The sequence below is a fragment of the Ceratotherium simum genome, chromosome 25 (genome assembly GCF_057802395.1).
Source record: "Ceratotherium simum simum isolate JZ-2026a chromosome 25, ASM5780239v1, whole genome shotgun sequence".
Classification (NCBI taxonomy): domain Eukaryota; kingdom Metazoa; phylum Chordata; class Mammalia; order Perissodactyla; family Rhinocerotidae; genus Ceratotherium; species Ceratotherium simum.
In genome coordinates this window covers 22,974,552-22,987,500 of record NC_141924.1, presented here as the reverse complement: position 1 = coordinate 22,987,500, position 12,949 = coordinate 22,974,552, and the positions used below count along the sequence as shown (strand labels likewise).

Genomic DNA, 12,949 nt, shown 5'->3' with positions numbered 1-12,949 from the left:
TGGCTAGCAAGTAGCTAGGCTAGGTTCTGAACCTAGGATTGTCCACTCTGGGGCTTGGGGTCTTGACCACCATGTATGATATACTGCCTTCAGCTCTGTCACAACTCTCATCAATCTCACAACATCAAACCCTGATGTGCCACTTTTCTTTGTTCACCATCTCTTCTTTCCCATCCTGAGTCAGACACATATCTGAACATTTGAACCACTCTCTCTCTAATATGTGTCCTCAATTCTCTTGCACTCCTATTTTCTGCAACACCTGACAAAGTAAAATCCCAGCTCTTAATCAATGCTTGAATCCACCTTTTTCACTCCAACATTTAAGTACATAAGTGCTGCTGGGAAAAATCATACTATCCAAAGTGGCACCACTAAAATTTATAATCGACTTCATATGGGTGCTCAGAATTACTCATCAATCCATTTACTTGTCTTTTCTCAACTGCTCTTCCCATTCTCCTAACCTATTTCAAACTATTCCCTTGTCATGTCATCCATTCAATAGTCCTCCTCCAACTCCTCAGACAATATGGTCTCCTCCTCCTACTTTGTCAAGGAAAATGGATTCATCACTTAATGATCTCCCTCAGCTTTCTACCTTGGACCTAAACTTTTATTTACATCCACACACACTGTCACCTTTACTCCAGTATCCCTCCTCCTGTTCCAGGCAAACCCTTGGTCCTGTGCCCTAGAATGCATTTCCTCCTGCCTCCTCCAGGGCCTGGCTCCATCAGTCATCTCTTTTTTTCAATATCCCCTTTCTTCTGTTGCCTTTCTCTCAGCAGCTCTGTAGGCAAATCTCTGGCTTGACTTAGCACTGCCCCAGTTATTGCCCAGTTTCTCTCTTCCCCTGCTTATCATATATCCACTCTTAATTTCTTTACCTATTCACTCCGTTTCATCCCACTGCAACCTGGCTTTTGCCTCTCAAGCTACTAAATCAGCTCTCACTAACTGGCTCCAGATAGTGGCAGTCCTCATGGGCCACATGGAATCTTCCTTCTTAAAATGTTACATTTCCTTGGCTTTATGATCATGATTTCATTTCATTCCCCTCCCAACATTTCTTTCTGTCTCATTTATAGGTTCCTCTTCTCACCCCTTGACTATTAGTGTCCCTATTAAGGGACACTATCCTTGGACCTCTTATTTTACTCAACAAACTCTAAATGACCTCAATTTCCAAATGCTCCCAGATATTTAGTTTTAGCTCAGATCTCTCCCCTGAGCTTCAAAATTGCACATCCAGCTGCCCTGCTGAAAACCTCGACCAGGATGTCTGACACGTATCTTAAATCAAAAGGCCAAAACAGATTCAGTCATCTCCCTAAACATGTTCCTCTTCCTCTTTTTTTCTATCTGAATTGAACATCAGGTTCCCCACCTGGAAACTTGCGAGTCATCTTTGAGTCTCCTTTCTCCCTGACTCCCAGATGCAATCAAGTGTTGCCAATTTTACCTCCTAAATATTTCTCAAACCTGTGCCCTCCTCTCCATCCTTCATGCCTCTGCCATAGTACAGGCTTACATCAGTAGTCTCCTACTTAAGAATGCTGCCTCCAGTCCCCCTGGCCAACCCATTCTCCATACCACTGCTAAGCATGCTCTATTTAAAATATAAATCTAGCCATATCACTTTCTTTCTTTCTTTTTTTTTTTTTTGTGAGGATGATCAGCCCTGAGCTAACATCTGTGCTAATCCTCCTCTTTTTGCTGAGGAAGAACGGCTCTGAGCTAACATCTATTGCCAATCCTCCTCCTTTTTTCCCCCACAGCCCCAGTAGATAGTTGTATGTCATAGTTCCACATCCTTCTAGTTGCTGTATGTGGGACGCCGCCTCAGCATGGCCGGAGAAGCGGTGCGTCGGTGCGCGCCCAGGATCCGAACCCGGGCCACCAGCAGCGGAGCGCGGGCTTAACTGCTAAGCCACGGGGCTGGCCCTGCATATCACTTTCTTAAAAATAATTTTCAATGCCTCCCCAACTGCCTAGTGAATTCCTTGATTACTAAATGAGGCCCTTCATGCCCTAACATCTGTCTATTTCTCTAGTTTTAATTCCTGCCACCCCTTGACTGCAGTTTCTAGCACTTACCTATTTCAATCACAATGTTTCTTCTGTCCAAAATATCCTTCCCTTCTCCACTCTTTTGGGTTAGCTAACATCTACTAATTCTTTAAGACTCCTACCAGGCATTATCTCTTCCGCAAGCCTAGCCTAATGACCCTTAGGGAAAATAGGTCAGGTAATCCTCCTCCTCCTCTTCTTCTCTGACCTCCTCTGGTTTGAACATATCCTTATTTTGTTTTATTTTTATTTATTTATTTACTAACTCATTCATTCATTTATTTATTTTTTGTGTGAGGAAGATTAGCTCTGAGCTAACATCCATTGCCAATCCTCCTCTTTTTGCTGAGGAAGATCGGCCCTGAGCTAACACTTGTGCCCATCTTCCTCCACTTTATATGGGACGCCACCACAGCGTGGCTTGACAAGCAGTGTGTCAGTCCGTGCCCGGGATCTGAACCTGTGAACCCCGGGGTGCCGACACAGAGTGCATGAACTTAACCACTATGCCACCAGGCTGGCCCCCCTATTATATTTTATAATGATTTATAATGGTTGTCTCTGTCATACATCAGTTCTTTCACTGAATTAATTTATTCAGCAAATATCTATTGAACATCTACTATGTGCCAGTCACTTTGAACACTGGAATATGAGCTTATTGTAAGCAGGGGCATTATCTTATACATCTTTATATTTTTTGGTGCTTCTACAAAGTCTGGCTCATAGGAGATAGTCAAAAATGTTTAGTGAATAATTGGATGGATGGATAAATATTTGATATGATGAGTATTTTAAATCAATACTCAAGAATTTCAACTAATCAGTTCAAGTATGGGGAAAAGACCATATAACACAAAACATAGAGATAACTTAAAAATTCCATTAAGTTGTGTACGGATAAAATCTGACAATTTTACTGAATAAGAGATAAACTTCAAAAAGAGACAAAATAGTTAAGCTATTTAGGGAAAAATATCAGATAACTTTTCACTTTCCAAGTCTTGTAGCACATGGCATAGTGCAAAGCACTTATAGTCATTATTTCCCTTTAAGGCATATTGTGGAATGAATGTTGAATGGTAATAAATATTAAAATGCCTCCAATCCCTCCATTTTCCTCAAAAGCCAAAAGTAATGAAAAATTGAATGTGAAAAGCTAACGTAGTTATGACAGCCAAATGAAGTTTGTTTGGAAATTAGTCAGATGATACCAAATTAATCCAAAAAGAATCCAGATGTTAGGTTCAGAATACTTCATTAGTATCACTGTTTAATTGCATCAAACAGACAGGATGCATGTGGCAACATACCTCTTGCCATATGCCACATGTTCAAAGAAGGGAGTGAGAGAAAATGGCGTCTATTAGCTGAGAAAGTCTAAGTAATTCAGGCAAATAAATTTATGCCCTACTCTAAGAATGTTTTTCTAAAAATTAGTAAAGCCTTAGAAACTTTTTTTTTAAGGAAAAAAATGTTACCTACTTTTCTAGTTGGTCAACTACTTAACCTTTCTAAGCTTCAGTTATCTTACCCATAAAATGGGATAATAATGCCTACATAGTAGATTATTGTGTAGAATAAATAATTTCATAAATCCATGTAAGTACTCAGCACAGTGTCTGACACAGTAGGGGTCAATATTAGTAACAACTAATATTAAACATTAATAGTATTTAAAATTTAAATAATAATGCAGTTTAAATATTTATAATATTTAAAATTTATAGTAATATATTATTAATATAAATATTAAATATTTAACAACTATCCTGTGAGGTAGATGCTATTATTATTCCCATTTTGTAGATGAGGAAGCACAAAGAGGTTAAATGACTTGCCTGGGCAATCTGGCCCCAGCAACCACAGTTATATCTATTATGCTCTTTTGTCTCTCACATGACAATCTTAGGAAGTTTGTATTAGAGGGGCCGGCCCGGTGGCGCAAGCGGTTGGGTGCATGCGCTCTGCCGCAGCGGCCCAGGGTTCGCTGGTTTGGATCCCGGGTGTGCACCGACATACTGCTTGTCCAGCCATGCTGTGGCGGCGTCCCATATAAATTAGAGGAAGATGGGTACATATGTTAGCTCAGGGCCAACCTTCCTCAGCAAAAAGAGGAGGACTGGCATCAGATGTTAGCTCAGGGCTGATCTTCCTCACAAAAAAAAAAAAAAAAGGAAGTTTGTATTAGAAAATATTTTTTACTTTAAAGAAATTCTAAATTAAGAAATCAGATCACTTGCCACACGACACTGAGTGAAAGGAACCATGGAGTCTATTCAACTGAGAGGGTCATGCTCCTCCTCTATAAAACTTGGTCATTTCTTAGAAAAGAAGAGGGAAGGGGACAGAAGGAAAAACGAGAGAATTTGTCCGAGTCAGGAAAAGAGACAACAGATTGCACAGGAGCAGGTGGGTAAAAAGCAGAAAGAGAAGTGAGACTTGTAAGCAGCAATGAGAGAGAATGTTTTCACTATTTTAGAAGAAAGGTAATCAAAGGGCTTCCAAAAAGAATGAGAAGAACTTGCTCTGGAGATGTTAAAAAATAACCTTAATGTCACCACCTTTTATAACATATTTATTACATACCCACCCTTGGCTCCTTTCCAACTTACTTGGCTATAACAGTCACTTGATAAAGAAAGAACAAGTCTGAATCAATACCTGATATGGCATCTGGATCTTCTCCATGTAGAAGCTTCTTAAGTTTCTTATTAACCAGATCCAATAAAGTAACTGGTGTCTACATAAAAACAGGTATTTTCAAATATTTAATATGAATTTCTTCCAACCAGAAATACAACATAGAAAAAAAAAATCTCAATCTTTTTGACCAATGAGTAGCGGAAGAGGATTGCAGATGGGGAGAGAGGGTGGGTAGCAGAAGGCCTCTGAATTAGAAAGGATATGAATACTTGAAATTTTTTAAGAATTCTTAAAATTTTATTTTCTACTTACATGTATGTACTATATCTGAAACTAGGTTAATGAATCATTAGTATAATATTCTCGTATAATAATAAAAATTATTTGTACTTCCGTAATAGCACTGGTCTAAATAATTGTAGATTGTAATTACATGGTCCATATGTAAATAGTAGCTATAAAATACATTAAAACATTATTCTCTTTTTTTTTGAGGAAGATTGGCCCTGCGCTACCATCTGTTGCCTATCTTCCTCTTTTTCTTTTTTTTTCTCCCCAAAGCCCCAGTTCATAGTTGTGTATCATAGTTGTAGAGTTGTAGCTCTTCTATGTGGGACGCCACCGCAGCATGGCTTGATAAGCAGTGAGTAGGTCCGCGCCCAGGATCCGAACTGGCGAACCCCGGACCGCTGAAGCAGAACGCATGAACTTAACTGCTATGCCACCAGGCCGGCCCCAAAACATTATTCTCTTAAAATAGATACATACTCCTTTTCCAGTTTTGGTTACACAAAGGTAATCCCAGATTACAATATGTATCTGGGGGAAATAATCCCTCAGCTAATATTGTTACAGAGGGCACTCCCTAGACCTACCAATGCTGTACCTCATGTCCACACAGCTCCTTCATCCTGGACCCCAGGCTACCTTTCTATTAGCATCGATTGTCCTGCCAATTTCTAGCCATGAAGCTGTTCGCATTAATTCATTCTGTCATTCAGTAAAAATTTGGTGAGTGATTGCTATGTTTCAGGTACTGTTCTAGGTGATGAATAAACAGATCAAGTTTCTGAACTCACAGAACTTACATTCTCATAGGAGAGAGACAATTTTAAAAAATCAGCAAATATAAAATATAATTTCAGGTAGTGATAAGTGCCATTAAGAAAGCATAATGCAGGGTAAGAGGCTACAGTGAAGAAGATAGGTAGCTATCTTAGTTAGGGAAGACTTCTGACTTTCTGAGAGGGTAACATTTTGAGCAGAGGCCTGAACAGATGTGAAGGAGTGAGCCATAAGATTTGGGAGAAAAATGTTCTAGACAGACAATAGACAGCATTAGGTAAAGCCAAGTAACAGGAAAAAGCTTGGCATGTTTGAGACCCCCTATCATGAATACCCCTATCTCAGCCTCCCTGAAATACCTCATGCCCTAATCTCCACATACTGGTCAGCAGAGCCCCTTCCCCCTGCTTCCTGAATCCCACACCCCTACTTCCTCCAGCCTTTGTCAAGTTCCTTTCCTCCCTCTGTGGCCTGCTACAAAATTTGAACCAGTACGTTTCCTTATGACACTGCTACTTCTGACATGAGGGGGAGGTACAATATGAAAAAGTCCTTTCTAACCTCTCAGCCATATGTAGAAAAGAAGAGAATTCATTTACCCAGAGGAGGAGGCAGGGTGAGAAAGAAGAAAGTGGAGAAGCTTTGTGGTAAGGAAGAAGCAGGGAGAGGAAATGTTCTTTCTAAATTCCTAGTTGTAATATGGAACCTATTTTGCAAGTAAACTATACACATGAATTTTGGTTTAGTGATTATAGAATTAAACATTTATGTAACCTGGGCCCTAAACTCCATTTTTCATATTTTTTGATGAAAACTAGGTGCAGAATACCTAACAACTGACTTATGAATGAGCTTTTAGAATATATTTCATTCAAAATTCATAAATAGGGGACTGCCTCTATTGTATAGACTTAGTACCACCTTTTTTCCTGAAATAATTGAAAAGAAATATCAGTTAAGGTTGACAAAACTGCTATAAAATTTGAACCAATGTTTCTTATGAGAAAAATTTTTAAGCAAAAAAATTGAAGGGAACAATTCTTTATAGAGGTTTTGGAGAGAGAACATCACCAAAAGTACCAATGACTGGTGCTAAAATATAGTAGTTAAGGCTAAAAAACAATCTTTTTCTTTTTTTTTTTTTTTTTTTTTTTTTTTTTGTGAGGAGATCAGCCCTGAGCTAACATCCGCCAATCCTCCTCTTTTTTTGCTGAGGAAGACGGCCCTGGGCTAACATCTGTGCCTATCTTCCTCCACTTTATATGGGACGCCGCCACAGCATGGCTTGCCAAGCAGTGCGTCGGTGCGCGCCCGGGATCCGAACCAGCGAACCCTGGGCCGCCGCAGCGGAGCGTGCGCACTTAACCGCTTGCGCCACCGGGCTGGCCCCAACAATCTTTTTCTAAGATGTTTCAAACTATATCAAGAATCTGACCACGTCTTACTAACCGTATTGCTATCCCTCTGCTTCAAGTCACCATATCTCTTGTCCAGATTATTACAACAGCCTCCTAAAAGGTGTTCCTGCTACTACCTTTGCCTCTCTACAATCTATTCTCCACACAACAGCCAGAGTTATCTTTATAAATGTCAGTCACATCAGGCCACTGTTCTGCTCAAACTCTCCAGTGAGTCCCCATTTCATTCCAAGAAGCAGAGTCTCTCCAGTGGCTTATAAGGGCCACGACCTGTCTGACCCCACCTCACGCTACGCCTCCGCCCACCACTTCCTTGCTATTCCTCAGCACCCAGGCATGCATCATCCCTAAGACGTCTGCTCTAGAAACCATTCTCTCTTCCCAAAACGACTACCTTCACCCTCACAGTCATTTTGTTGACTCTCTCCCCTTTCCAGTCTTTGCTCAAATCTCATTTTCTCAGTGAACCCAACTTTGGCTACCCTGCTTAATACTATAAGCTTCTGCTCACCTCTACCCTAGCACCCACAAATCCCATTAACCTACTTTCTTCTTTTATTGCATTTATTACCTTATATCAAACTATATGTCTTGATGATTTATTGTGTGAATTTTTTGTTTTGAGGAGGATTGTCCTTGTGCTAACATCTGTTGCCAGTCTTCCTCTTTTTCTTTTTTCTCCTCAAAGCCCCAGTACATAGTTGTGTATCATAGTTGTAGAGTTGTACCTCTTCAATGTGGGATGCTGCCGCATCATGGCTTGATGAGTGGTGAGTAGGTCTGCGTCCAGGAACTGAACCAGCAAACCCTGGACCACCAAAGCGGAATGTGCAAACTTAACCACTATACTGCCGGGCCAGACCAATGTGAATTTTTTTTTTTGTCTGTCATCCCTCACTTGGATGTAAGCTCCTTAAGGGCCTGAATCTTCGTGGGGGTTTTTTGTAGTTTTGTTTGCTGATGTATTCCAGGCACCTAGAACAGTGACTGGCACATAGTAATGCATCAGAAATGGGTTGAAGAAATTAATCAATATACTTGAAAATATTGACATTGTTTTAAGTCTGCTTCCTTCTCTTTAGTGGGTAACGGGAGACAGCATTCCTTCAAACTTTGCACATTATAGGTACTCAGGAAATTAATTATGAAGTAAATGATTTACCTTTTTGCTTGACACAAATAGCTTAGTAATAATGTGCCCAGGCAAAATGACAGAGATACCTTGAAGAGCTCAGAGTGATTCTCCAGTAGAAACCAGACTAGTTGTTCTGCCCGTACTTTTAAAAATGATTTGGTTTGCAAAACTGCTTTGGCAAGAGTTTTCAGGACTACCGTTTTGTTATCATACTGTAAACAGAAAGATTAACATTAGCTTGAATGGTTTTTAAAAGAAAAAAACAGCAGAAAATTGTGAAACTGTTATTGCAATTTTTTTCACCTGTTTTTGTAACTTGTAGGCATTAGGTTCCGATGCAATAGCCATAAAAGTAAGAAGCCGTCGTAATTCTTCTCTAATGTTGGGCAACAGCAATCTTAGATATAGTTGTGTTGCTTCAAGTGCCTCTGTTCTTTTCTCATTTTCTGTTACACGGGTTACAAAGAAGACAAAGCATGGGACAAAAAATGGAGATTGTAGTACTTAGTAGTCAATTAAAATACTGTGATGCTGTATTTGGTTTGCAGATTCTTTTTTACACTTAAAAGTTTTCATTATGAAATATTTCAAACACACAGGACATTATCTGTATAATTCTATATAATATGCCAAAACCCTGCATAATTACATCCAGCATTATCAAACAGTATTTTGTTTTTAACATTAAATTATATGGCCACCTACATAGCTAAAAAAGTGACATATTATGTCACTCAATTTTTATTTTGCTTTGGCAAATAAAATGATCTTTTAAGATCACCAAATTAATACATCAGAAATTAATATTTCCAGGTAACTCAATTCTCTACTCCTGTACTATACCAAAATATGTTTCTTAGAATGTCCCTGTCATATAATTACCTTAGATCTAATGTCCTATACTACATTAGTTACACTTGATAGTACAATGTACATGGCAGGCAACATTAGTGAAGTGAAAAAAGACTCCTTGAAGTACTTTGACACTATAGAAGAAAAATATTAAAATTTAATACTCATATAATACATAAGATTTTCTACAACTTGTATCTTTCAAAGTGTTTTATTATACAGAAAACTAAAGTTTAAGCATCTTTTCTTACCTAAAAGTTCAATAATTCCTGAATGAATATCAAAATACTCATCAGTTAATAGACAATCTCTCTCTTGATTATAATATTTTACTATGACATCAAAGAGTATCTTCTTCTGTATATTCAATCTTGTCTCTTCATTTGTGTTTTGCACTAACTGCTGACTAACTGTAACTATTAACTGGTCAGGGAAATATTCCAAGCATTCAATTGCTGCATTAAGCCAGTTATCAATCCTGGAGGTAAAAAACAAAACGAAATAAATCAATAGTTAACATTTCCAGTTGACTACCTAAAGCACTGTTTGACAAAACGTAATAAAAATCTAGGTTTTATTTAATCAAATCTAAAGAAGAAACTATTTTTGAGAGAATCATTTCAATAATTTTTGCTGGATGACTGAGGGAGTAAATGAGAGGGAATAGCCTTTTTCCTTACCAAATACCACAACACCTTTCTGTATTTTTATTTTCAAGAAATGAAAATATTTTTGGGCCACCTTTTCATTATTTATTTCTAATTTTGTTAGATTTTGTTCAGAGCAGTTCATCTGTACTATTCCCTTCCATTAGTGGTTCCCCTCCCTTTTCCCACTCCAATAATTAGGTACCTATGGTTCTATTATTATTTGAAAATAAGATACCAAATATTTTCCCAATCAACATGCACTGTTTATCCCACCACACACTGTTTTCCCTTTCTTATCTCTCCAACCCAGTAAGAAAAGAAATTTAGGACCCTTTCACTCCTCCCTCCCTTCAGTGATGCCTTTGGAAGGCCTTTAATTCCTTTCTCTTCATCTGCTACCTTCCCAATCCCCAGGTTTTGCAGAGATAGGTTAGTATTTATTATAATTTCCCTTAATACTATGTTTCTTCTGTTTTGACTTCTTATTTGGCACTTATACATTCCTGCACAGTCTTACCATATCAACTTGGAATTAATGTGTGTGTCTGTAAGCACATAGGTGCGCATGTGGGTACAAAATCAGAGGGAAGAGAAAATAGTAAGAGAGCACACTGCCTACCAATTTCCTTTCCTCTTTATCTGTCTCCATCTTGGAGTTCTGGTTATTTCTTTGTAGTGTGATTGAAATCTTTCCTCAAATATTGTCATAGGATGGGGTTCCTGAGTGATATACTCTATGAATTCTTGATAATCCTCAAATATCCTTCCTTCTTCCCTGTTCCCTTCCTTCTTTCTCCCCTGACATGTGAATGGTGTATCTTGCCTAAAATGTGTGACTCATTATCTTCTAGATCCTAGTGTTGCAGATGAAAAGATTAATGACAGTTGGATTGCTTTTCTCTTGCACATAACCTACGCTTTCTGCCTGGAAGCTTATAAAGGCCAACTGGCTACTGTCTGTTTCCTGCAGAGGCATCTAAAGAAATTCTGTTTCCTTGCTGGTGTCTCTATATTCTTCCTGACTCAGGGGCTGGGGAAGACTCAGCTATTTGTTTGGCTCTTTCTTGGCCTATTGTGAATTAGGGAAACCTGCTATGTACGAACAAGACCACAGCTGACTGTTGAAGCGGGTCCACAGGTTTCTGATGGCCAAGCTCTTCCCAGGATCTGAAGCTTTCTGGTTCTCAGCCTTGGAGTCTGATGTTCTTTTGTTGTTTGGCCCATGTGGGAGAAAGCATTATATCATTCTTGCTGCTGGAATCCCAACAGTACCCATGCTCTTATACCTACAGTTCCTAGCAGCTGGTTTATTCAGGAGTGACAAATATCTTGGAATTGGAAGTGAAAGAGGAGGGAGCCTCATCCTGGCTATTGGGTTCCCCAAACATCCCCACAAATATTTTATGATAGGCCTTATCTCACTGGACTAGAATGTTTTGTTTCATGAATGTCTCCCCTACTAGACTGTGGATTCTTTTAGGGCAGGAATAAATAAGTTGGTAGAAACTGTGATGGTTATGATATTTTAGGGTTATAAAAGAGAAATAAGAAAACTTTGGAAAACACTCAGGGCTGGTGCAGGGAAAGGATGACTGACAAATCATAACTGAATTCATATGAATGAAACCATTCTGATTTCCAGTGATCTTCTCCTGGTCATAACCAGTGACTTTCTATGTTAGATCAAACAAGAATTCACAGTGATTAATTTATAAAACAGAGATGGTGTCAGTTTATACCTATGGATATGTTCTCACATCCTAAAATACCAAGGACAAAATATTGGAAAGAATTTTTTAGTTATAAATTATTTGATAATAAAATTAGTCACTTACTTAGGTAGACATAAGCTTGGAATAATTTCTCTGTCTAGACAAGTGTTTGAGATAATGAGATCTTCCTCTTTACTTAATTGACGATTTTGTGTTTTTACTGGAGGCTCCAAAATATTTTCCAAGAACGGAAGGTGAATTAATTGAAGAATATGTAACAACGTTTGTTGTTTCCAAACATCTTCCACAGCTTAGAAAGAAAAATAATGTAACTATCAGATTGATAAATAACATACACACATTGAACCAATATTATAACATTTTTCCATGGGTAAATAATATAAAAGAAAAGCTACCTTAATATAATATAATGGATTAATTTAATGCTGGGATAATTTAAATTTGCTAAATTAGGATTTTTCTTTTCAAGATTGACCTTTAAATAGACATCAGGGTTATGAGCCATATTGATTTTATTTTCTGTTGATTATAAAATGATATTATCTAGCTTTCAAGGCCAACAATAAGTTAATTCCAAATATAAAAAGCTACTGGTCATGCTTATAAATTATTTTGTACAACTGAGAGAATATGAGATTACTAATTATTTATAATTTTATTGAAAGAAGCACAGATAATTGTAGTTTATTGTTTTTAGATTAAAATACAGTATTAGGGTAATCTTTTTTTTTTTTAATTTTATTTATTTATTTTTTCCCCCCAAAGCCCCAGTAGATAGTTGTATGTCATAGTTCCACATCCTTCTAGTTGCTGTGTGTGGGACGCCGCCTCAGCATGGCTGGAGAAGCGGTGCAGCGGTGCGTGCCCGGGATCCGAACCCGGGCCGCCAGCAGCAGAGCACAAGCACCTAAGTGCTAAGCCACGGGGCGGGCCCAGGTAATCTTTTTTTTTTTTTTTTGTGAGGAAGATCAGCCCTGAGCTAACATCCATGCTAATCCTCCTCTTTCTGCTGAGGAAGACCAGTCTGAGCTAACATCCATTGCCAATCCTCCTCCTTTTTTTTTTTTTTCCCCCCAAAGCCCCAGTAAATAGTTGTACGTTATAGTTGCACATCCTTCTAGTTGCTGTATGTGGGATGCGGCCTCAGCATGGCTGGAGAAGCGGTGCGTCGGTGCGCACCCAGGATCCGAACCCAGGCCGCCAGTAGTGGAGCGCGCACACTTAACTGCTAAGCCACGGGGCCGGCCCTAGGGTAATCTTAACTTGGGTTTCTGGTCATTCTTGTTAAGAGTTAATTAAGTTTTTCATTATCCTAATCATCAGATTACAATTAATGTTTTGTTTTTCCTTTAAATGAAACAAGATTATCTCTTGTAA

At 38.6% G+C, this 12,949-nt stretch overlaps 1 protein-coding gene across 3 annotated transcripts in view; it reads right to left on the bottom strand.

Moving 5' to 3' along the window:
- DEPDC4 (DEP domain containing 4) overlaps positions 1-12,949 on the bottom strand; it is a 29,785-nt gene that overhangs the window by 7,499 nt on the left and 9,337 nt on the right. Inside the window, exons 5-9 of one of the 3 annotated variants that reach the window (XM_087449058.1) lie at positions 11,675-11,852; positions 9,441-9,667; positions 8,641-8,783; positions 8,424-8,549; positions 4,738-4,816 (exon numbers count right to left, since the gene is read on the bottom strand). In XM_087449058.1, coding sequence (XP_087305184.1) covers positions 4,738-4,816; positions 8,424-8,549; positions 8,641-8,783; positions 9,441-9,667; positions 11,675-11,852 — 753 coding nt within the window. Of the gene's footprint in view, positions 1-4,737; positions 4,817-8,423; positions 8,550-8,640; positions 8,784-9,440; positions 9,668-11,674; positions 11,862-12,949 lie in introns of all 3 variants that reach the window. The other 2 variants (XM_087449055.1, XM_087449056.1) reach the window with 2 other exon arrangements.